General features: G+C 38.4%; 1 protein-coding gene across 4 annotated transcripts in view; it reads left to right on the forward strand.

The window, feature by feature from the left end:
- The window catches only part of CCDC141 (coiled-coil domain containing 141), a 168,323-nt gene that overhangs the window by 15,982 nt on the left and 127,059 nt on the right, over positions 1–25,282 (forward strand). For 3 of the 4 annotated variants that reach the window (XR_004902587.1, XM_028510931.2, XM_036023235.1), the window contains 2 exons: positions 20,451–20,642; positions 25,108–25,216. The exons of the other annotated variant lie outside the window; for it this stretch is intronic. Coding sequence is in view for 2 of the 3 variants with exons in the window: in XM_028510931.2 (XP_028366732.1) it covers positions 20,451–20,642; positions 25,108–25,216 (301 nt within the window). In the remaining variant the exon portion in view is untranslated. The remainder of the gene's footprint in view (positions 1–20,450; positions 20,643–25,107; positions 25,217–25,282) is intronic. 4 annotated transcript variants of the gene reach the window in all.

Here is a 25,282-nt window from a genome sequence, read left to right on the forward strand (position 1 = left end):
GATAGATTAAACACCCTCTACCCATAAACTCTGACAGAATGTGTGTTTTCTGAGGATGCTGAAAAGTAGAGGCTAGCAGGTAGATTAGGGAAAGGCATCAGAATTCCAAATACCACCCACCCAGCAGTGCTGTTTTCTCTCTCTCCAATGTTGCCCAGCTTGGATTCAATGGCAGGTTGACACTGTGAGGAACATACCAGATGTGGACAACACAAGCCCCACAAAAGTCTCCTCTTTCAGGTCTGAGCAATAGAAAGGAATTCCATGGTTCAGAAAGGGAATAAATACCTATCATTTGTTTTTTCTTTTTGTTTTTCTATTCTCTCTGTCCCTGCCTAGGCAATCCCCTAAAGCAGAGGTCCCCAACCTCTGGGCCATGGACTGGTACCAATATAAGGCACTTCAATGATCCTGAAACCATGCTCCACCCCTGGTGCCATGGAAAATTGTCTTCCACAAAACCTGTGCCTGGTGCCAAAAAGGTTGGGGGCTGCTGCCCTAAAGGCAGCAGTGATGGTGAAGGTGGAGGCAGCCAAGCAGGTGCCTAAACCTAAGAGAAGGGAAATATCTCCCTGACTGGAGAACGGTGGTCTCAGAGCTTGTGATAAACTCACATTGCTGTTTACTTCCCTCCGTTCTCCAAGCTGCTTGGTAACACAGACACTGTGGTGGGACGTGCCCAACAGAGTGAGGGAACCAAAGCCCCAGGTTTCAGTTGGAGGACCTTTCAGGAGGCTTCCATGGTACAAATTTCAGGCATTGAGTCAAGCCAGTGAAATGAGAAGCTAGAGGAGGTGATGAGAAAGCAGTCTCACCTTTCAGCTCCTTCACTTAGATGTTATAGATGGTGATCTAATTTTCTTAAATCCTAACTACTCTGTTAGTATTCGGGGAATTCAAGAACCACAGGCTTTCAAATTTAGTCATAGAACATTTATTTTTAATTTAAATTTCAGCTCAATGGTCCCCTTTGGGTTTGTGTGTGTTTTAATTTTCTTTATGAAAAATAATAGACAAAAATATAGAGAGTACTATGTAGTTAACTGCAATAAACTGGCCTCATGTGGCCCTGCCAGGTCAAAAAAAAAAGCTTCAGCTCAAAACATATCCCAAGTTTTTACATAATTGGAACTAGAGAAACCCAGTCCACCCAGGCTATTGCACACAGCTTTCTGGGAGCCTGACATTCTTTGATTCATTGATCCCATTGCCTATGAAACATTTATTAATGTGTTGGAAAGAAAACCCTTTGCTAATGTGTTATACTTCTCAGAGCAGCAACAAATAGAAATACATAATGCAAACCAGAAATGCAAGTCACGTGTAATTTTAAATTTTCTAATAGCTACATATAAATTTTAGAGCATTAACACTTATATTAGAAAAGCACAAATGTCTCAAGTCAACAATCTAAGTTTCTACCCTAAGAAACCAGAAAATAAGAGCAAATTGAAACCAAAGCAGGCAGAATGAAGGAAAAAAGGAAGAGGAGAGCAGAAATCAATGAAATTGAAAACAAACAAAAAAAGAGAAAAAGGAAAAGCTGAATAAAATTGGTAAGCCTCCAGACAGAAAGGACAAATGAGAGAAGAAAAAAATTGGCAGTATTAGGCATGAAAGATGGGGCATCACTGTGAACCCCATTGGAATATTAGGTGGGAATACTAGGAACAACTCTGCACATAAATTCGACACCTACATGAAATGAGCCAGTTCTTTGAAAGCCACAGATTACCAAAGCTCACCCATTAGCACAATTAAAAAAAAATTAAATTAATTAAAAATGCTTAATTTATCCCAATATATCTAAAATATTATCATTTAACATGTAATTGTTATAAAAGCTGTTGACATTTAAAACATTTTTTGTATTAACTCTTCAAAATTCAGTATGTACTTCATAGCACATCACAATTTGAACGAACCGCATTTTAAGTGGCTAGTGGCTACCATATTGAATAGTGCAGATTTAAAAACTAAAAAAAGCTAAATCATCTGGGAATGAAAATAGAGTTTGTTTATTTTTTTAAGCTCAGGAGAGGTCTGCTTATAATCAAGAAAATGTATGTAGGACCTGAAAAGGATAATTATGAGAGGAGATTTTTTTTCAGGAACAAGGAATGAAAGAAATTAGACCAAAATATTTCTAATAGCCATGTTTGAAAGAACTTAATAAAATGATGTTATTAGGCACTGTCAAAGAAGTAGAAATATTTTTCTAATTTAATATTTGTAAAAAAAATTGTATATGTGTAAATGTATTTGTGTATGTGTTTGGCAATATTGCAATTGATATTACTTAAAAAAGTAATGTTTTTTAAACAACTGAACTAACATAAGCATTTTGAAATAATGAAAAGAAAACTTTGTATTAATATAATTTGAAAGGCCGACAGAAGGCAGTAATTAAATGGTAAATTGTCTGAATGTGAATTCTGGAAGTATTTTATGAATAATTTTATACGTAATTAATTTGTTGTTCATTGTTCATTCATTCCTCTAATAAATTTGACTGAAGCAAAAGGGTGATGCTTTGTTAGCATGGGAGAAAGCCAGGTTAGGGAAAGTGAGCAACCTTCATTTAAATAGTGGAGGCTGTGAGAATAAGTAAACAGATTGTTTACTATGAATCTATATTTCCATAAGAATCAGTTGTGAAGTTTTGAAGGAAGAGGAGCAGAGAGATTTTAAAAAGGGCAGATGACCAGAGGGTCATACACAAGTGACCAAGGGCAGGAGGAGTGTGATGCAGCTTTGAGATCCCAGATGGCTACAGTAGACTGGATCCGTGTTATTAAGGGTAGAGAAGTCTGGAAAGCTGACTTCTTGCTCTTCTTGAGTAGAAGTGCCATCATGGAATTGGAAAAGGGACCATGGAAAATTAGAGGCAAAAATATTAAGGGTTTCATCACAAAAGTTTATAGAAAAGGAAATTTCAAGACAATATTGAATGGTGTTGGAAGCAGCAGCATGTTTAAGGAATCTGCCTTTTGATTTGACACTAAGAAATTTATTATTGCTCTCTGAAATCTTTCTAGAATGCTCCCCGTGTATGCTTTTGACCAGTCCTCCTCTGAGTCCCCTCTGTAACTTGTAGCCTATCTGTACCTATTATAGGTATTATAGTACCTGTCTCATGGAAAACTCATGTGTGTTTCATTTTTGTCTTCTTCATTAGATGGCGAATATAGTTCTCATCCTGGCTGGCATAAGAATCATGTTTCTAACCCTAGGGCCTAATGCTGTGCTTGGATTATACATTCAATAAATGTTTGTAGAATGAATGAATGAATGAATGAATACATATATCCATTACATAAGTGCAGGAATCCATTATCTCTGTGTAGTAATAAAAGAAGCATGCAAAAAAGGACTTTCAGGGGAAAAAATGAAAGCAATGATTTAATGGTATTAACATCCTATGCTCTTCTTGCTCACAACAGTTCTGTTTTAAGAAGATTCAATTATTAATGTACAGAACATTTAGGCTCCTAGGAGAACATGATGGAATTGATAAATTATTCATACTATTAGTTTTTCTGATATGTGTTATTAGTCTTTTAACTGAGCTGGAGGGTAGGTTTCTGAGTGCATTATTGATATCCTTGTTTTGGAATGTTAGGTCCCCCTCCTCTGGGAAACATTCCCTGAGCTTCAGCTCCATCTCTCTCCATTTGTTTCCACTGGGCTTCTCAATCAGCACCTCATTATATGATGAGTACCGTCTCACACTCTAATATGGCACTCACTCAAGTGCAGTCTATACAATGTGTTTGGAGTGTGGTTTATGAGTATTTATACCAGAATCATCTCGGGTACCTAAAGCCCTAGGAGATAAGACTCTGTGGGTGGGGCAAGGACAATCTGCATTTGCCCCCTATAGCTCTAATGAGCTTTTACTCACCAGTTAGTGTTGCTTTTAACATTGGTTTGCTTAATATTTTTATATTTGTATATCATTCTCCTAAGAGTGTAAGCTTCCCTCTGGGCAGAGATTGTGTTGGCACATTTTAAGTTATTATCTGAATAATTAAAATTTTTTTAAATAATATATTTAAAGATTTTATTTATTTATTTTTTAAAGAGAGGGGAAGGGAAGGAGAAAGGGAGGGAGAGAAACATCGATGTGAGAGAAAAACATTGACCAGTTGCCTCTTGCATGCCCTCTTCTGGGAATCTGGCCCACAACCCAGGCACGTGTCCTGACTGGGAATTGAACTGGCGACCTTTCACTTTGTGAGATGTCACCCAACCCACTGAGCCATACTAGTCAGGGATTGCTGAATAATTTTTGTCTGGATTAATTGTAAGAGTTTTGGAACCTAAACATGACATATGTATAAACATGATACAATGGGCTTTCATTGAGTGATTGCTACGTGTCAACCACTTATTAAAATTTAATATTAAAATCAAATATTAAATATATTGAAATGATTTAAATGTATCAATTAGTTTAATCCTTAAAAAAACATGTCAGATAAATTTTATGAGAGGCAACACACCTTAGAAGTTGAGCTGGTAAGTTCTGCCTGTCTGGATATGAATTGCAGTGTTGCTGCTTACGTGTGTAATTCTGGGAAAGTGTATACCCCTCCCTCTGTCTCAGTTTCTTCACTTGTAAAATGGGGTAGCAATAGTGCCTGCCTCCTAAGATGGGTGTGAGGAGTCAATGAGTTAAATACTTAAAGAACTTAGAAACAGGGCTTCACACAGTGTTGAACGATTATTAGCTCTTATTATTTTTAATCCTCATTTTACAAAGGAGGAAACAAACACACACACAAATCATTTGCCACACAGCTGGGGAGCAGTGGAGCTGGGACCCCGGCTCCAGCAGGTGCATCTGTGCCACACCTGTACACCACATGCCACATGCCTTTCCACTGTTAGCTGTACTGCAAAACCCCAGTTTTGGGGGGAGAGTTACAAGAATGGTAAAAGTCACTTTCTATCTGACTGAGAAGGACCACTCAGTAATTTCTTATCAACTCACAGCCGTGGCTCTTGCAGGATTTGCAGGAACCATGTTGCGTTAGTACCAGAAGGGCTGTGCTCTGCTAGGCTAGCTCCCTGTCTGCTGTGTGCCTGGCCCTGTGCCCGGCCTTGGGGAGTGGAGGGGACACACAGAAATGCGAGACATCCTCGGCCTCCAGAAATTTATAATGTACAACAACACAGGGAGAACTGACCCTGGTGGACCCATGAAGCAATGAAATAACAGTGACATCACAACATCAAGCCCTAGATCAGGGGTGTCCAACTATTTGGCATCTCTGCACCACACTGGAAGAAGAGGAGTTTCTTGGGCCACACAGTAAATACATTGCGACACGTAATCACAAAAACAATCTCATAATGTTTTAAGTAAATTTACGATTTGGTGTTGGGCTGCATTCATAGCCATCTTGGGCCACATGCGGCCCGCAGGCCGCAGGTTGGACACTCCTGCCCTAGATGATTAAGTCCCCAGATGAAAAACATTGATAGTGAAAGTACTTTAAGCAAGTTCAAGGGAAAAGATAAATTAATTTAACTGGAGTTTTCATGGAGAAGGCGGAATCTAAGGTCAACCTTGAAATAATGGGGCTGTGGAATTAAGCAGTGTGAGCAGTTTCTGAGGCAAGAAAGAGTGCACACTCTTCAAGTCAGAAGTAGCTGTCTCTGCTTCGGCTTCATCCTGTGAACAAATGTTAGTTCAGTACTCCTGTTTATTTATCCTTCTGTTCGGTTCAAAAACTTCCCGATGTTCTTGCTTTCATCAAGCCTTAGGGAATGTGTCATTTTCTTTGTTGTTGCTTTTTAAAAATTATTATTATTATTATCTAAGCATAGTAGAGTTCAAGTTCTCCAGGAAAACACAATGGCATTCTTGATAAGCCTCCAGGCTTTGTTTTTTTGGGCACATGAAAGGCCACAGAACACAGAGAGAAAGGTAATGAAGTCTAAACAAATCCCAGGGTACAGACAACTCTCTCAAACAACAGAAAGCACCATGAATAATCTACTCCATGTACCTGTAGGTTATTTCTAGCTATATTATTTACTTCATGTCACAGAGCAGACATGGGAGAATCATTTCTATGCAAATACCCAAGAAGGAAAAATTAAGAAGATGCATTTGCAAAAAACAATGTTTTAGCACTTTGGGGGTGCATTTAAAATCTGTTTTAAAATACCCTCATTTCTTGGACCTGTACAAAAGAAATCGTTTTTGAACAACTATGGTTTTGTAGTAAATTGAGGAAAAGAAAATATCTGATTCTGTTTACATTTGGTTATAAAGGGACTAAGTTGTATCTTTGAAAGGTTAAGGTTGTTCTGGCATTTCCGCTGTGAATGGAGTTTATGGTCCATTAGTAAATGGCTCCGGTTTTAAAAATGCCCCCCAAGATGCTTATTTTTTAAATCCAAATGGACTGATTCGATACAATGTCAGAATTTTCCAAGTTGGTTTTCTTAATTTTGTCTTTTTCTGTTACCACTCATGTTACTGATGTCCCCTAGCAGCAACAGAACCATCTGTTGTTCTAACTCGGTTTTAGCACAGGAACCTCTGAAAATTCAAGAGCTGACACAGGAATTCTTAATTAGATGAGGGCTGTGGTCCACCTCCAGCCTGAGAGGCTGTTCCCCCTCAGGACTGCCGTGGCCCTCAGGTTTAGCCCGTTAGCTGCCGCTTGTGTTCCAGACTGGAAGCGACCAGAATGCAGCTCTGTTACTTGTGTGCCAGTGTGGGTGAGGGGAAGCCCACAAGCAGGACAGGGTAAGAGCACCATCGGACAGGCCTGTGCAGTTCGGTTTTCACAGCCAGGATCAGGTGGTAGAGTGTTTGTTTCTCTTGCATCAGAAAAAGTTGTTAAGCCGTAGAACCATTTTGCTTCCATACTCTATGTCTAAACTAAAGTAAAAATTAAATAAGTATGGTTTACACAAGAGACCATAACCTATGTTGTAGTGAAATAAAAGCATAAACTGCCTGAACAAGTGAAATGTGTGATTTCCTAAATATTCATTATCTTACAGTTTGGTTATTATTATGGTGCTGGTAGTTACTCACTTTTGTAGAAGACTGAATAGTGGCCAGGCAGTGTGCTCCTCACTTTACATGCATCTTCTCACTGTGACCTTAGAAAAACATAAAACATTATGAGGAAAGCACTCTCCATGTGCCCATTTCCTACACATGACAGTGCGACTCGGAGTGCTTGCTTAAGTTTGCACGGTCAGGAAGTGGCAGGGCCTGCTGCCGATGTGACTTCAGTGACACTTGGAGGATACTCTTGCCCTCACATGCCCGTGACCTTCCCACCCAGGGCAGTTTCTATGCCCAAAATTCCACCATTAGGGAATAATTCTTTCAAATTATCAATAAATTATTCTTTATTCAAATACAAGCAGTGGAGCAAGCGTCTTTCCATCCTGCTGTATTGTACTGGTGGGACCTGCTTCAGGTTCCTCTAGCCCTGAAAGCTTTCTTGTCCTTGGTTGACACCTAAGTTAGATGCTTTTCAAAAGTGCAGAGTAGTGGCCCTGGTCAGGTAGCCCAGTTGGGTAGAGTGTCGTCCCAATACACCAAGGTTGCAGGTTCAGTCCCCGGTCAGGGCACATACAAGAATCAACCAGTAAGTGCACAAATAAGTGGAACAACAAACTGATGTTTCTTTCTCTCTCCCTTCCTCCCTCTCTCTACAAAATCAATAAATAAAAAATTAAAAGTGTAGAATAGAGGGGCAATAATATGAGTTTTTATAAAAATAGAGCCTTAAGTTAAAATAAATATTCTCCGCTAACAGAGTTGGTACCAACCAACATGTGGAACAGGATGTGTCATGAATATCAGGGTTTTCCTCACATTCCCGAAATCACACCGCATGTTAGTTCATTCGTTCCATCCACATCCATGGCTGACTCCAGTTGCCATCAGGAAACGTTATACATAACCTGTGGAAATGTAACAAGCATTGCATCTAACTGGGCTGTACAGCTAAAATACTTCTGTAAAATATCAATGTGACAACTAGGTTAAAATGGTTATGTAGCAGATGTCTTTACTTCATAGACTGCTGTCACAGCTACTGTTTCATTTGTTGCTCAGGTAAGGACCAGCGTGGTCTGGACTCCTCTTTCTTAACCTGAGTCTTAGTGAGGTTTGGTTTGTTTGTTTTCTGTTTTTACATTCCCATGACTTATTATTTTATAACTGGACATTTGTACCTTTTGACCCATTCCCCCTACCCCTACCCCCACCCCCATGTCTGGAAAACACTAATTGGTCCTGAGAGAGGTTTGATGGCTTGCTCAGAGCTGCTAAGTGGCTGAGCTGAGTGAAATTAGTTCATCATGATCTTTCCACTATGCTGTATCCTGTGGCCTCCTGGCACAAGCTGAGCACTCAAGCCTCATCCTATGCAGAAGTATACACCTGATTCACAGAAAGTGCTGTCACAGCACAGCCAGAAATGGGATGCTTTGGGCTCCAGTGGGGATGTTGCACCTAAATCTCATCCTGTGCCAGCATGGAAGATTCTGGTGTGGAGATCCTTAGGTCCTCCGCTGATGGCAATGTACAGAGACCCATGGGAGTACTGTGGCACCCAGTGGGAGATGCCATATAACTCACATACAGTGCAAAGGACAAAATCAGGTAAAATTACACTTTTAGATTTTAGCTTGGAAGTTCCTTATGTGGTTGAGTAGGAGAACAAAATATATCCATGTAGTGAAACAAATACTTTCAATGGAACTCTTTGAATTCTAAGTAATAGTGATAATAAGAAAGGCTTTATTACTAATGAACACGAAATTATTTTTGTTTGTCTTATCTTTTTAAATGATCTTTCCTTTACTGTGAAATAGACTAAGCACTATACTAATGTATTTGAGCTATATTGTTTCAACTTTAAAAAAATATTTTATTGATTATGCTATTAACAGTCGCCCCAAATTTCCCCTATTGCCCCCCTCCACCCATTATTCCCTTCCTTCCAGTAATCCCCTCCCACCTTAGTTCATGTCCACAGGTCGTTCACATAAGTTCTTTGGCTTCTCCATTTCCTATACTAGTCTTAACCTCCCCTGTCTGTTTTGTATCCACCAATTATGCTTTTAAATCCCTGCACATTTTCCCCCATTCTCCCCCTTCCCTCTCCCAGCTGATAATCCTGCAAATGATCTCCATATCTATGATTCTGTTCATTTTCTGGTTGTTTGCTTAGTTTGTGTTTTTTTTAGATTCAGTTGTCGATAGTTGTGAATTTGTCACCTTTTTAATGTTCATAGTTTTTATGTTCTTCTCCTTAGGTAAGTCCCTTTAAATGTCATGTAAAATGGCTCAGCAATGATGAACTCCTTTAGCTTTACCTTGTCTGAGAAGTGCTGTATCTGCCCTTCAATTCTAAATGATAGTCTTTGCTGGGTAGAGTATCCAGGTTGTAGGTCCTTGCTTTTCATCATTTTGAGTACCTCTTGCCAGTCCCTTCTTGCCCGCAAAGTTTCTTTTGAGAAATCAGCTGATAGTCTTATGAGAACTCCTTTGTACATAATTCTCTGCGTTTCTCTTGCTGCTTTTAAGATTCTATCTTTATCTTTAACCTTTGCGTTCTAATTATGATGTGTCTTGGTGTGGCCCTCTTTGGGTCCAACTTGTTTGGAACTCTCTGTGCTTCTTGGACTTGTATGTCTATTTCCTTCACCAAATTAGGGAAGTTTTCTTTCATTATTTTTTCAAATCAGTTTTCAGTTTCTTGCCCTTCCCCCTCTCCTTCTGGCCTCCCTATGATTCATGTGTTGGTACACTTGGAGATGTCCCAGAGGGTCCTTATACTATCATCATATTTTTTTAATTCTTTTTTCTTCTTGCTGTCCTGGTTAAATGAGTATTTTTTTCCTAATGTTCCAAATCATTTATTTGAATCCTGGCTTCCTCCCCTCCACTGATGTTTCCCTGTAGATTTTTCTTTATTTCACTTAGCATAGCCTTCATTTCTTCCTTTATGCTGTTGCTGTACTCACTGAGTTTTTTGAGCACTTTGATCACCAGTGTTTTGAACTCTGCATCTGATTGGTTACTTATCTCCATTTCATTTAGTTATTTTCCTGGAATTTTGTCTGCTCTTTCATTAAGACATATTTCTTTGTCTCTTCAATTTGGCAGCCTCCTTGTGTTTGTTTCTGTATATTAGATAGAGCTGCTTTAACTCCCTGTCTTGGTAGCATGGCCTGTTGTAGAAAAGACACTTGTAAATTACATGAGGTGGAGCCTTAGGTAATCCCCAGGGCAGGGTGACCCACTGCACCAGTTTGTAACTCTGTGTGTGTGGAGGACTCAGGCAGGAGACAGTGCCACTGCCTGGCTTCTGGAGTGCCCAGTACTCACCCTGTTTTCAGGCACTTCACCCACTTCCCTTATGTGACTGGCACCCTTCCAGCTGTTGCCCTGGTGGTGAATGGCAGAGCGGATGGGTTTGTGTACATTCCAAGTCTGTGTGGGCCCTTTAAGCTGAGAATCCTGAAAATTGTCAGTTTCTTCCACTGCCCCAGTCCCCACTGGTTTTTACAGCCAGAAGTTATGGGGATTCATCTTGTTGGCATTGGAACCCTGGGCTGTGTGGTCTGGCCTGGGGATGGGATCACTGACTCCCAAAGTATCCCTCCCACTTTTTATCCACCATGTGTGAATTTGGGACCATCTACTCTACCACTGCCACCACCTCTTCATGCCACACTGTGTCTCCACATCTCTCTGCCCTTCTTGATGACTCCACCCCACTTACTCATCTGGATGAATGTGGCTTCTTCAAATTCTTGGTTGTTGGATTTCCATACAGCTCAATTTTCTGATGGCTCTGGGTGTTATTTGTTTTGACATCTAGTTGCACTTCTCTCCATGGCTGCAAAGGAGGTGAAGTGTGTCTGCCTATGCTTCCATCTTGACCAGATGTTTCAACTTTTTAAAGTCAACATATTGTTAGTTTAAAAATACAATAGAACTTTATATTTTAAAAAATATTTTTGTGTTTTACAGTGTCAAGTTTATACTTCAAGGCTAACAAGGCATTTATTTTTTTACTTAGAAGTTACAAAAGCAGTGTTGAGAGTAACCATGTGCCTGTAATTACTTGAGCAAATAGAAACCCAAGATCAAATGGAAAGGTAGGAGATAAAAAAGTGTTTTGGTATGACTCATAATTCTGATGATCTGAATCCTAGACTATGAGTATAATTTCATGTATTACCCTAAATTATTGCCTATATATGGTAAAGCAGTGGATATACTGCCTTGCTTGTCTCATTCACCAGATTTTTACTAACTGTATTATGTATGCAAGCATCAATCTAAGCTCTTGGGATGCAACAGTGAACAAAACAGACCAAAGTTATTGCCTTTTGAAACTTACAATATAGTAGAGGAAGACAGATAATGCACAAGTAACATAAAAAGTAAACATGGGATGACAATATAGACCCAGAGGCCCTGGAGAGTCACAGTACATGCTTATTATCACTGTGTTCCATCCAGTTTAACATGTTACAAGATTTTATTTATTTTATTTTTATATATATTTTTATTTTTTAGTAATATTCTAAAAAATATTTTTAGAAATAATTTAGATTCACAGGAGATTACAAAATTTGTTCACAAAGGACCTGTATGCCCTTCATTCAGTTTCTTCCAATGGTTATAACGTTTACCATTATGGTGTAATATAAAAACCAGGAATTTGACATTGATACAATGTATGTGCATAGTTCTATGTCTTTTTATAACATGCGAAGGTTAATGTAACTACCTCTGTAGTCAACATACACAGGACTCTTTCACCAAAAAGATCTTCCTCTGCCACCACTTCATGTTAAGTATCCCCCTCCCCACGCGGCCCCTGGCAACCACAAGTCTATTTTCCATCACTGTGACTTCACCATCCAAGAATGTGATATAAATGGAAGCACACAGTTTTGACTTTTTGAAATTGACTTTTTTTCACTCAGCAAAACGCCTTTGAGATCAATCCAAGTTGTTGTAACAATAATTCTTTCCTCTTTTGTTGCTGAGTGGACTTCAATAGTATGAATGTACCAGTTTGTTTAACCATTCACCCACTGCGGCACCTCCTCGTTGTTTCCACATTTTGGCTATTATAAATAAAGCTTCTATGAACATTAACGTATAGGCTTTTTGTGGAAGTAAGTTTCTAGTTCTCTGAGATAAGTACAATTTCCGGGTCTTATGGTAGTTGCTTGTTTATTTTATAAGAAGTGCTGGGCTGTTTTCCATAGTGGCTATACCATTTTACATTCCTACCGGCAATGTGGAAAGATTTGGTTTTCCACTTCCTTACCAGCATTTGGTGGTTTCATTAGTTTTTTTTAACTCTTCTATTGGGTGTGTACTGCAATGCTGTTACAGTGTAATCTCCTACTAGAGGGTAATCATTTTGCCTCTGATATGAACTAAAAATAATAAAGGAAAAAGAAAACATAACAGTTTATGAGTATGTAAGAGTTTATGAACACTGCTAAAAGCTTTTTTCTATAAGAAATAAATTTTATGTAGTTCAACTGGAATTATTGACACAGAGAAAAAATATGTGTGGTATTAAGCAATCTAAGTGTATGGTTTTGAGGCTCTGGTATTAATAGGTCTCTAGGATGAATGATTCTCTTTCATCATTAATATTCTGCATATGTGAAGTAAAAGCTGTGGTAGTGATTTTTTTTTAAAAAAAGGATAAAGTACTTTGCTTATTAGTGGTATAGACTGTGAATGTGTTTTAATGATTCCTGGAGTCTCTAGGGGACCCATCAAGATGACAGAAATATTTGGAAGGTATTAAGTATTAGAATCCAAAGAGACTTTTGTCTTCTGATGACATATAAACTTGTAACATTGGCTCAGTAGACACAGTTATGTTTTTGAATCACCAAGTAATAGTTAACATTGACCAAGCACAATGATCTGAACTTGGAGCTGTGGGAGGCCAAAGGAAGAGGGCCATCATCTGGCTTTTGGGAACTAATAATCTCCTGAAAACTGGATATTTGTTTTTAAAAATTTGCTCTTAAGGAATTACAATCCAGAGAAAATTTAAAGATGCATCTTTTCCAAATATGAATTTTAAAGCCCTGATTTTACTTTTTTTTCTATTTACCATTTTCAGCAACTTCATCTCAAATGAACTGAAAAAATAAATATCATACTGTCCTGAAGGAAATACAAAAGTGGACAAGAGTTCTAGCTCTCACTTCGCTTATAATCCACCTACTTTCAAACTTGCTCATTCACAATTGTGTAGAGAAATGTACATTCATAGTAGAAAGGTGGGGAAGGCATCCAGAGGAAGGAAGAACTGCTTTCTGACTGGGGTGAACAGAGGGTATCCTGGAGGAGGCGGCACCGGAGTTGGACTTGAAGGCTGAAAAGTTTTGGATGGGCAGAAAAGAAAGCGTAAAGTATTCTAGCCAAAATGAACATCAAAAAACAAAATAAAATTGTGATGTTATATGGAAGAGACTAACAAAAATAATAGAACTTAACTATTTTCAAAAGTTTCCAAAATTTTCATTTGTTGCTTTCAGGTATCCTAAATTGTCTCAGTTTAGTGGTAACACTAAAATTATTTCTATGAACTGGAGACTCTACCTGTATCTCCCAGTCTGAGTTACAGATGGATTCCGCCATGCCAGAGAAACATATGCAGGATATACCACATATATTTGCTCTTTTAGAAAATTGCTATTCAGGGGACCATTTAATGCTCCACTGAAGAGAAAATCCATAATCCTTTTTGTGCTCTGCATGGCAGTTGAGGCGGTGCAATATCCATAAAATATGCTAGTACTTAAAACCAGCTATTTCAAAGCTACACTTAAAAAGACAGAGTGCATTTTTCAAGTATCACAGAATATCCTTGGTTCCCTATTCTTTTGGAGCCCAAAGGGAAAGTAGTGCCTTGTAGCATCTCTTTAAATAACCAACTTTATGATGTTTGCCAGAGTTTCTTTTTCTCAGATCCAATCCCAGAATACTTTCCTGAGTTTAATGACTAACCAAGTGGGAGAGGAAAACTTAAATTAATCTGGCCTTGACTGAGTCCTGAGGCAAGCTATTTTTTATAGACTGCTCATCTTAGAAGCTTCATATCTCCTTGTCAACGTAAAGCCTGCCTATACTGTAAACTGAGCATTCTATTTTGTTCTGTTTAACAACTAGCTTAAAAAAAATACGTTGTGACTGCTACTGTAGATTAATCTAAGTGTTTTATTTAGTCACTGGCCTGAGGCTTATTCAACCTGATAATGGATTTTTTAATCTGAACATGTCTTTTTCCTCCCAAAGGACAAGAAATAGATTTTTTTCCTTTAGACTTTGAAAATATATTGAACTATTCTTCTTTTGCGCCTCAGACAAGTGTCTAATTTTTCTCTGTGATATTTTGTGTAAACCACCTGCCACTTTCTTCAGATTTAAAGAGGGCACCATGGTGAGGGGAGGGCTTTGTTATGCCTTGAAGCAAGTGACAGGGACTGAAGGGTTAGAGAAGGTTTAGAGAAGAATGGGGGGTGGGAACCCAGGGTGTTCAACTCTTCAGGGGTAGAAAGGGAAATTACCACTCACCTCACTCGGAAAGCATCTTTCTTCTAAATTAAGACATAAGTAGGAAGTGAAAGCTCATTTGTAAGATGGGTTGCTCTGGTTTACAGTGGAATGATGTGGCTCCTGAACACAGCTAACAATCTCAAAAGATGGGGCTAGAGGGTTTTTGTTTGTGTGGTTTTTGTTTTGATTTTTGCAGAGGTCAGCTGTTACTTAGAGATAACTCAAGAAGGTAAGATGTGGGGAGAGCTGGACTAATAGGCCACTGGTAGGCACTTAATTGTTGTAATTATTTAAAACTTCATAATATCTGGATAACATCGAAAGTTCAATAATTACAACTTACAAGTATCTCTGCTATGTAAAAAAAAACCCTGCAATTCGAAATGAATAGACTGATACATTCTTAGGCACGTGTTAGCCAACTGAACCCCCCATTTAAAGAAAAACAGTTCATGAAGCATGGGTGCTGACATAGAGAATATACTTCATCATCATTTGCCTTGGAGCCACTTCACCCACACTCACTGTTTCCAGCACCTTATACCCTTTAGAAACACAGAGTCTCAGCAGGTTATCAGGTCCAGACTACTCTAGTCCTTACCCTTCACCATGATGCCAACCCCCACCTTCCAGCCTCAGCTGGAATTCAGCCTGTTTCCCACTAGCAAAATTAACTCATACACCTGAAGGTATCCAGATACTAATGTGCCATTCTTCCCAGCCATGATCCATTCAGTAGGCCGTGAAAGCAGGTGCAGATTCGGTGCGGGCCACACAGAGATGCATGTGGCACATTCCTCTACTCAAGGGGCTGATGTGAAGGTGGGCCAGTTTTTGGTGACTGCATTTTGAAAATTTCAAATCCCCTGAAATATTTTACCTACATTTGCTAATTGTAAATATTGTTCTACATGTGATTTTCCCATATTAAGATATTTATATGTATCTCATATTATATCAAGTAAGCCCAATATATTTTGGAGGGGCTTCTGCAGAAAAACATATAAAATATCATTACAAGGAAAAGAACAGTGCAGGAGGGAATTTTTTCTAAGATTATTTGCCAGGTATATAGGGGTGGGTGGACAAGGCCAGCCACTGAGCCATACGACCGACGGAGGCCTGGGACCGACTCCGGGTGGAGCGTTGAGAGCAGTGGGAAGTTTCGTATGGCTGGCCCACCGGCCAGGGAAAAGGGGGTGGGGGAAGGCTTGTGAGAAACATGGGATGGGCAGGTAGGCAGTGACCGGATCGCGGGGGGCCAGGTATACCACAGAAAGGAGGTTTCTTTTTATTCTAATGTTTGATGAATAGTCACTGACAGGTGTTGGGCAGGGAGTAACCCAGTTTGTGCACTGCTATCAGAACTTTATAGAGAAAATGTCTAAGTTAAAAGAACTACTGTAGAGGAGGAGTTTTCAGACACCCTGATAAGCCTGGAGATAGAAATATTTTGGAAATGTATTGGCTTTTAAAAGTCCTAATGCTCACCCATTAATAGACGTCTTATTTTCCATCCCCAGCAGAATGGATGTGTGGACAGGTGCTTCTAAAACATGGTTATACCTCAAAATCAATGAGGAATTTTTTAAGAAACACATTTCCACTTATTTTACTTCATGCCTACTGAGTCAGAATCCTCTGGAGTGGGACCCAGAAATCTTCCCCACGTGGCACTGGGGCTGCCAGTGTCCTGCAGGGGGCTTGAGAACACTGGGCTGTAGAGATGGTGAGGATGCAACTGCAGAGGCCTTTGCAAAAGGGCTCAGAATCGGCCAGTGCCCTAGACAGCCCTAGTGGACACTATGGGAATACATTTATCACATCGGCCTGCATTGTTCAAGCTGCTGTATCAATGTCTTTGTGTCTTCAGAAAGTGTCACAAAGGCACAAATACCTGAGAATTGAGTGAGCATTGCTTAACACCGCTGTTAGCAGGGGAGATGACTAGCACTATGGTTGTGTATCTTTGGCCAAAACACTCTAAAAATACCAATTTATTAAAATTAAAAATATAGATAGCCCAAAGCTCAAGTATGTACTCAGACTTTTCAGCCATTCTGATATTTTTTTTTAAATCACGACTCAGCCATTTTGATAAAATATCTAGTTTAAAGAAGAAAACAGAATGCAGGAGATGGTGTCTGTCACTGTGGACACTGCCGCACCGGGACTCTGTGGGCTGACCTAGGAACACGTGTTCCCTGGTGCTCCTCCGGAATTAGTCATCTTGCTTGTGTGACTGTGACAGACAGTCCAGGGAATGACACACGGAGATGATAATGGGAGTGAATTCAGACATATACTAAATAGTGGACGTAGGAAAAACCATTGAAAACTAAACTTGACTGTCATCCGTGATGTTTATTTCAAAATGTTTCAGAATAAATGTTATGAAACATCTTATCTTCTTGGTAAAAGAAGAGATAGTATTGCTTGTAATCATTAGTTGACATTTCATTATACATGTCAAAGCCAAGATTCTTGTTAGACATTAAAATTTTTCCTAAGTCTTCTATTTCTGAACTTCAATCTTCTAAAGTAAAAGTCTCATTTGGACATTGTGAATAGGGGCCATCAGAAAGTGGGTACTGGGGAAAAGAATTGATATGCAGGGATCAATACTTCACTCTGTTCAAAAACCATGTGCCAGAGTAACATGCATTTAAAAGCAGCTAATAATGTTTATCAGATGCAGTTTTATGACTAACCCTCAACTGAAAACCAGGTGATTTTAACTTGTTTTATATATTCATTAAGTATGTTCAGTTAGGAGAAGCCATGAACAATGTGGACAAAAACTCTGAATGTTTATTTGTGTAAGTAGGAAATCAGGCATGGCCGGATCCAGGGACACAGTAATGTTGTCCAAGTGCTGTCCCTGCATCTCTGGGACAAGTTCTCTGCGTGGCTGGTAGGAAGGCCAGCCAGTTACAGCAGGCTCACATCTGCCGATTTATAACTCTGGCGAAAAGTCTTTCCAGACAGCTCCAGCAGGGAATACTCTGCAGGAATGGGATTTTCCAGGTTTGGATCATCTTTCATCCCCACATCAATCACATTTTCATCCTTGCGCCTTTCACCGATCCATACGTGGAATGGGTAACTCTTGTAAGTTAGCCCTGTGCCATCGCCTTCCTTTGTCAATGGATGAGGAGGCAGTGCTGGCCCTTCCCAGAAGTCCCGTGTCATGGGTTTCTCACAGACGTGTTTCTCAGAAGGGCTGCTATGTACTGGGACAGTCCTTCATCAGACCCCTCCACCACAAACCACAGAGACGTGGTGTGACAACCAAAAATGCTCCACATGTTTTCAATATTCCTTTTGGGGGACTTCTGGTAAATAAATAAATAAATAAATACCAAGAAACCCAAAACAGTGATAGGTGCTGGAGCCATAAATATGAGTAAGACAGAGCTTAGGTTTTTGTGTTTCCTTCACAGACTTGAAATCGTTACTACTAGCATGCAGGGGGTATTGTGCCCTCAAGTCCTCTCCATTAGCACCTTACTTGCATCTGTGTTTCAGGCTATCTGAATGGTAACATTGTGTTCCCTGAGTGGGGGAGCGAAGGAGAAAGAGGTAATCTCCTTGGGGGCTCAGCAACCGGCATTAAAATAGAACAGTATTTCCTCTTTGCAGGCAGCACTTATACGAGCACCAGATTCGGAAGCAAAGGCCTGACCAGCAGGGTGACATGATACACAGGCAACCACAGAAAGTTGAAGACTAAGAGAACTAAAAGCCTTCCTAACACCTTTACCAAATCTGAAGGCGTATCACAGAGACCCAAGGATTACATGTCAAACACCCATATGGTGGATTTTGGCTTTGGGTTCAGCTCGTGCTTCATTTCAGGAGTCTCACAGAAATACACTTCAGTTGGTCATTATCTTGGGCTTTTGGATTGGCTGAAAAATATTCCTGCTCTATGAATCCTGCCTAGTGTGAGTCCCCCTGTTTGAGTCCCTCTCTCCTCCAGTGTTTCAGGATGGGGGTTGATAGGCCCTGGGGAGCACTGGACTTTCCTCAGCCTCTGATCTCAGCACCCCAAGAGTAATCTAAAATTCCAAGAGAATTTGAAGCAGATAGGTTTCTGCCAATCCTTAAAGCAGAATGTTTACTGGCTTCCTTGAAGAAAATCTCCAAGAAAATGCAAATTGTAACAAATTAAACCCCAAGGGTTCTGCAATAATGTTCTGGCCTTGGAATTCCAGTGAATACATTTTGCAGTTCACACTGGAGGTCATGGGAGAATCCCAAGGAAAGATTGGAAACCAGAATTGCAGTCCTCCAGGCTGCCCCCAAAACCTTTGTATCACTGATTTATAGTGTCGCTTCAGCGGGGAAAGAACAGTATTAAGAGATACTAAGTTACATGTGTTTAACAAGGCTAAAAGAATAAAAAAATTCCTTATTTTTCCAAAAACAATAGTATTAGCCATGGAAATAGCCAGCTCCAGATTTATCTTACCACCTTTGTGTCAAATCTAAGAAATATGACTAAAGGCTAAGGGCTCTCTTGCTTGGCTCCAGATGAAGTCATTGCCTATTGTTTCCTGTTCTCCTCTGCATCTCCAGCATGGAATTATCAAGGTCTCGTAGTTGCAGTTTTTACTACAGCCTTTGGCAAGTGAATGAGATATCTTACATTAAAAACTCCTAATATAACTGTTTTCTTCTCCTTTACATACTCTTGGAGCAGCACCCATTAGAAACTGAGTAGAGACTGAGAAATTAAGTAGAAACTGAGGCCAAGTTATTCCCTTTCGATGACAAAAAGTATAAAATAAAACACATGCACAATTCCAAGTTAATCAGCCCTTAAGATAAACTAAAGCTTGTCACGTGGGAAGAACATACCTAGGTAGTATGCTCTCAAATAGCGGTATAAGAAAGTACACACATTTGGTCTAACTCTTCTGGCAATTTAGATAGTCATTTGTTTGTCTTAGCCTAGAGACCAAGGAGAACAGAGCTGGCACGTGTTCAGTGGATATTTCTGAAGAGTTCTTTGGTAGGTCCAACACAATCTGCTGGAGACTTTTTCTGAGCAAGCTGTGAAATGATTAGGCCCTGGCTTAGATGTTGTGTTGCATTATGAATTTTAGTTTCCTTCTTTATTAAGGACAAGAGAACCTTGAATGTATAATGCATAACAAATGATTATACATCTGTACATGTCTCTGATATTTTGGAACTTATATTATTTTAGTTTATTTTATTTTTAAAATTATGCCTTTATTTTTTTGCCAACTTCAAGAATGAAACGGAATCTTTGGGATCCTCCTCTAATCCCCACATCAGATAATTATGTAAACGCATGTTCACCTTAATTGTTCATATTTTCTTCAATCTGTGATGTTGGTTACAGATATTCTCGTTTTTACATTATGAGTACTCTTTTCTAAAAATCTAGTCTTAATATTTACATTAAGCTTCACAAACATATAAACTAACAATTATTTAGAATAAATAGTAAGTTTTACTGGGTTTCATTTCTCCCAATTTTTTTCAGCACTCTGGATGTGTTCAAATTAGTTTTTTTTTCTTTACTTTCTTTAATGAGAGGTTAACAACATTCTGTACCCCTGGGAATGTAGATGTGTGCCCTTGGTAAATCTCTGGATTTGAACAACTCAAATGCCGGTAGCTTGGTTCACCACAGACTCCACTGCTCCGGCCTGCCTGCTTGATCCGCCTGCCTGCATAGCAGTTTGAGTTTATAAATTCTCTTCTAGACTTTCCTAGACCACATGCAGTTTCATATATCCAAGTGTTTAAAATGTGATCCTGTATTCTTACACTGAGTGGCATGCTGCCTTATGCCATTTTTTTCTTCTCGGATTAGGCTTTGGAAGATCGGGTATGGGAACTCTTGCAGGAAGCAGACAAGACGGCCGCAGAGAACAAGGATCAGAGTCAGGTGTATGACGCCATGGCCAGCACCCTGGGGGAAGCCTGGGCAGCCCTGATCTCCATGCTTGAAAGACGAAGGGAGCTCCTCAAATTGACCTCTGAATTTTTTGAAAGTGCCTTGGAGGTTTGTATTAAAAAAAAAAGACAACAAAAAATCTGCTTCTGCCTGCTCTATGTCAGAACAAATGAATAGCACTCCTGAAAATATTTTATTTCTACAAACAGACCTTGCAACTGGTTCAAAAAAGGTCACGATAACCAAGATTATATATTTATATTTATATTTATATATATATAACATTTAATTTGTGATTGTTAAAAGATAAGATTTTAATATTTTAAATGTAGGCCTTCAACCAAAAACTAAGTACAGTTCATTAAAATTAAATAAAATATTAAGTAAAAGTAGGAACTCTACTTATAAGTCATTATATCTCCCTTTGTAGAAGATAGTAACATAATTGCTAAATCAAACAAGTACCCCTGATTATAGGATTACTAGGAAATAATGGTATAGAGTGTTCTTATCGACTACAAGTTGTTAACTAAAAGTTCTGCTGCTTATGCAAAGGGAATTGCAGAATATTCCATAGAATGTTTGAATTGTGAGCATAGCATTTTATAAAGTACTTTTCTAAGGCATATAGTTGAGTTACTACAGTTTGAACTCATTAAAATGTAAAGGAAAAAAAGTCCTGGGCCTAAAAAGGTCATTTCCCCTATGATTTTTCTTAAATTCTGCAGTGTTCTGAGGTTCCAAATTTCAAAATGTGATGCTCAAAGAACACTATCGGAAGAGATGTTATGGTTGGTATGACGGTTATGGGAAATTTCACTTTTAACTTCTCTGTCAAATGGCAGTACATTCATTTTCATGTGAGAGCGCTGCTGCATGATGATAAAGCACACACTTTGAAAAATATGACATTCCCAAGCCGAAAATTGGGACTTAAATTCAAAATAATGAAGGAAAGAAGATTAGAGATAGAACATAGTAATTGAGGTAGACAATCTCATGCCTCATGAACTCGGTTAAAAGTAAAAAGGAGGAGAAAAACCTTATTGTAATTTTCAAGGTTTGTTTTCTACAATTTGAACACAGAAGTCCAACTCACAGTTAATTTTATAGATCAATTTGGAGAAAAGTTCTATGCACAATTTTCTTCTGTGAGAAGAACCAGGTGAAATATACCTACAGAGGTCATACTGATTTACTCTATCTTAGTAAGTGAGGTAGAGGTATCGACTGCCCTTGACATTCTGCTCATTTGAGCACAGGAAATTATCTTGTTTCCAAACATTACACTCAATATTTGTTTCTTACTGTCTAGTAGCATTAGTGCTAGCTGATTTTCTCTTTGAGAAATTACTTCCAGATAATACATAAAATAAAACTAAGTCAACCTAGAATTCAACCCAGAACTCCAATCCCTAGTAAAATGACTGATCTTTTTTTATATTATATACTAGTTTTATTTATTTATTTATTTTAAAAATATTATTTCTTCTTATTATTTTATTGTTTTTCTATTATAGTTGTCCCAATTTTTCCCCCTTTGCCCTTCTCTGCCCAGTCTACACCCCTGTTCCCACAGTCAATCCCCACTCGATTGTCCATGGGTCATTCATACATATTTTTTGACTGGTCCCTCTCCCTTCTTTCCACCAGTATTTCTCTTCCCCCTCCCCTCTGGCCATTGTCATTCTGTTCCATGTTTCCATGTCTCTAGTTCTATTTTGCTTGTTAGTTTATTTTGTTCATTTAATTCCTCTTATAAGTGAGATCACATGGTGTATATCTTTCACCAGCTGGCTTATTTCACTTAATCATAATATTCTCCAGTTCCATCCACACTGTTTCAAAAAGTAGGGCTTCCTTCCTTCTTTCTGCTGCATGGTATTCCATTGTGTAAATGTGCCAGTTTTTTGATCCACACATCTACTGATGGGCACTTAGACTGTTTCCGGCACTCAGCTATTGTTAAATGGTGCTGCTATGAACATAGGAGTGCCTAAGTTCTTTTGAATTGGAGTTTCAGGATTCTTAAAGTATATTCCCAGCAGTGGAATCACTGGGTCAAAAGGCAGTTCCATTTTTAGTTTGGGTTTTTTTTTTTTGAGGAAATTCCATATTGTTTTCCATGGTGGCTGCACCAGTCTGCATTCCACCAACTGTGCATCAGGGTTCCCTTTTCTCCACATCCTCACCAGCACTTGTTTGTTGATTTATTAATGATGGTTATTCTGACAGGAGTAAGGTGATATCTCATTGTGGTTTTAATTAGCATCTCTCTGATGGTTAGTGATGTTGAGCATCTTCTCATCTGTCAGTGGGCCCTCTGTGTGTTTTTTTTGCAGAAGTGTCTGTTCAGGTCCTCTGCCCATGTTTTAATTGGATTATTTGTCTCCCTGGTGTTGAGTTGTATGAGTTCTTCATATTGAAATGACCTTCTTGTATCATTCTGCTTCCAATTTTGTGGACCACTGTATACTTAGCTTAAGGCAAACCCCTACATGATACTCCCTGCCTCTTGCATACACCAAAGCAATTTTCATTAATGATTTTTTTAAAAAAGAGAAAGACTGACATTAAAAATAGGTTTTAAAAAAATCCCTCTCATCATCATTTCTATTCTATACAAGCCAAAGAAAGAAGAAAAGTGGAGAAAAGATAATATCCACAAGGTAAAAGTTAATTGTACTTTAGGGAAACTTTCACTGAATAAAATTGTTCATTTATTTTTAAAATTTTAAATAAGCTGAAATATATAAGACTCCAAAACTCTTTGTAATATTTTACAGGGAAAAAACAAATTACCTACATGGTTCCTATTTTTTTGTTTGTTTTTGTTTGAAAGTTCTGCTCAAGGAATACCTTTAAAATCAGTTATCAGAAATGGAATGAATTAGAGATGTAAATGACATGTGGGTAGGATTTCCTTATTGAACTATGTGCATTCAAGAGTTCTTTAGAAATGCAAATGATTTCTTATTGCATGGTTGATACTTATTAGAGGACAGTTTCTGGCTCATACACTTAACCATCAGGAAGGCTTTTCTCTTCTCAAATGTAGTGCTTCAACTTAGAAACATTGTCCCTAAGTGACAATGGCAGGTGCCCATCAGATGATCTAACATCATGGTGGAAGCCTTCCCTGCGTTTCTAAAGAAGACACACTCATTAGTCAGTCTCTCATCATCCCGTGCCGTTTATAACTGGGTCTTATATGGCTATTGTAACAATGATAACACAGACCTTGTTCATCAAATAGTTGCATAAAAATATTAAAAATCACCAAAGAAAAATCTCAAAAAAACACAAGCACTGTGACAGGCTTTTGTCTTTCTCACTGATATGGTGCCTTTATAATTTATCTACACTTGATCCAAAGGTGAACATGTTGATTAAAATGCTCTTATAAACTATAATAATGACCTTTGAATCTTAGTGTTAAAACAAACCATCTGTCTGCTACTATGAATATACTGTACTAGCATAACCAAGTATGCTTTGACCTTTGCTAAAATCGGTTTCTAAGATTAGTCCCCTGAGAATTTTAACAGCACTTCAAACATCTCCCTTTATACCTCCTCATGGAGAAACACAAAAAAGAAGTTGATCATATTCTCCACCATTTAGGATGTCAAATTCAAATTGCCATTTTTTTCTTGAAACAGAGGAGAAATTTTCCATTTTTCATTCTTGCTGTATCAGATCTCATTTTATTTATACAAATAATGCATACAATTATTTGTAAAAATGCAAACAAATTATAAATTATAAATTTAGAAACTAAACTTTTACCTCCCTAAACCCATACCTAAACCCATTCATTCTCATAATGTAACAATGTATATATATGTATATATATACACATAAAGCATATATAAATGTATATATACATATATGCATATGTATACACAAAGTCTATATATATATCATATATATGTATATATATATAGGCTTTGTGTAAAAAATGGAATTAGACATTGTTTGGCCTTTTGGCTAAGATCAAGTTTGGAAACGGGATTGGGCTATGTATTATTTTGAAACTTGCATTTTTCAGGTCTAGGTCTAATTATGGAGGGAAAAAAACCTGTATTTCAACCTTCCCTCTAAATAGGTTCTTAAGTTAAATTTATTTATAATTATGTCATCACTGGCTAGCCAAACTTCTGTTAGTTTCTCCTATCAAATATTCTAGCAATTTTTTGACAAGCTGCCTTATAATATTAAAAGTGGCTGCATTCATTACAATGGACACAAACATTTTAGTTGAAAATTGTAATAGACATTTAACCAGTAAGCAATTTGGTTTATTTTATTATACATGACGTTTTCTGAGGTAAGAAAGAAATGCAAAGAAAAACATTGTTTCCTTGGTACTTTGTCAGTTGGCTACACGTGAACATACACCCTCGCACAAACACCCGAAGCCAGCGCACGCTCACACGCACAAACACTCCTCACACAAACACGTACAGAGTCAGCTAGGCTATTAATTCATTTTAAAAAATCTGTATATAACTCAAAGTGGCAAATTGATTTTTATTTTTTCAAATGCCTCTTCCCTGTATTTCTCTTGTAGTTTGCTATTAAAATTGATCAAGCAGAAGATTTCCTGCAGAACACTCAGGAGTTTGAGAGCACGGAGTCCTTAAAATCACTCCTTCAGCTTCATGAACGTCATGCCAAAGGCAAGAAATGTGTTCATTCCTCACATAAGCTTTTAAATATTTTAAAAGATGTTAATGGGAGAATGC

This window comes from Phyllostomus discolor, chromosome 4 (genome assembly GCF_004126475.2).
Source record: "Phyllostomus discolor isolate MPI-MPIP mPhyDis1 chromosome 4, mPhyDis1.pri.v3, whole genome shotgun sequence".
Taxonomy (NCBI): Eukaryota; Metazoa; Chordata; class Mammalia; order Chiroptera; family Phyllostomidae; genus Phyllostomus; species Phyllostomus discolor.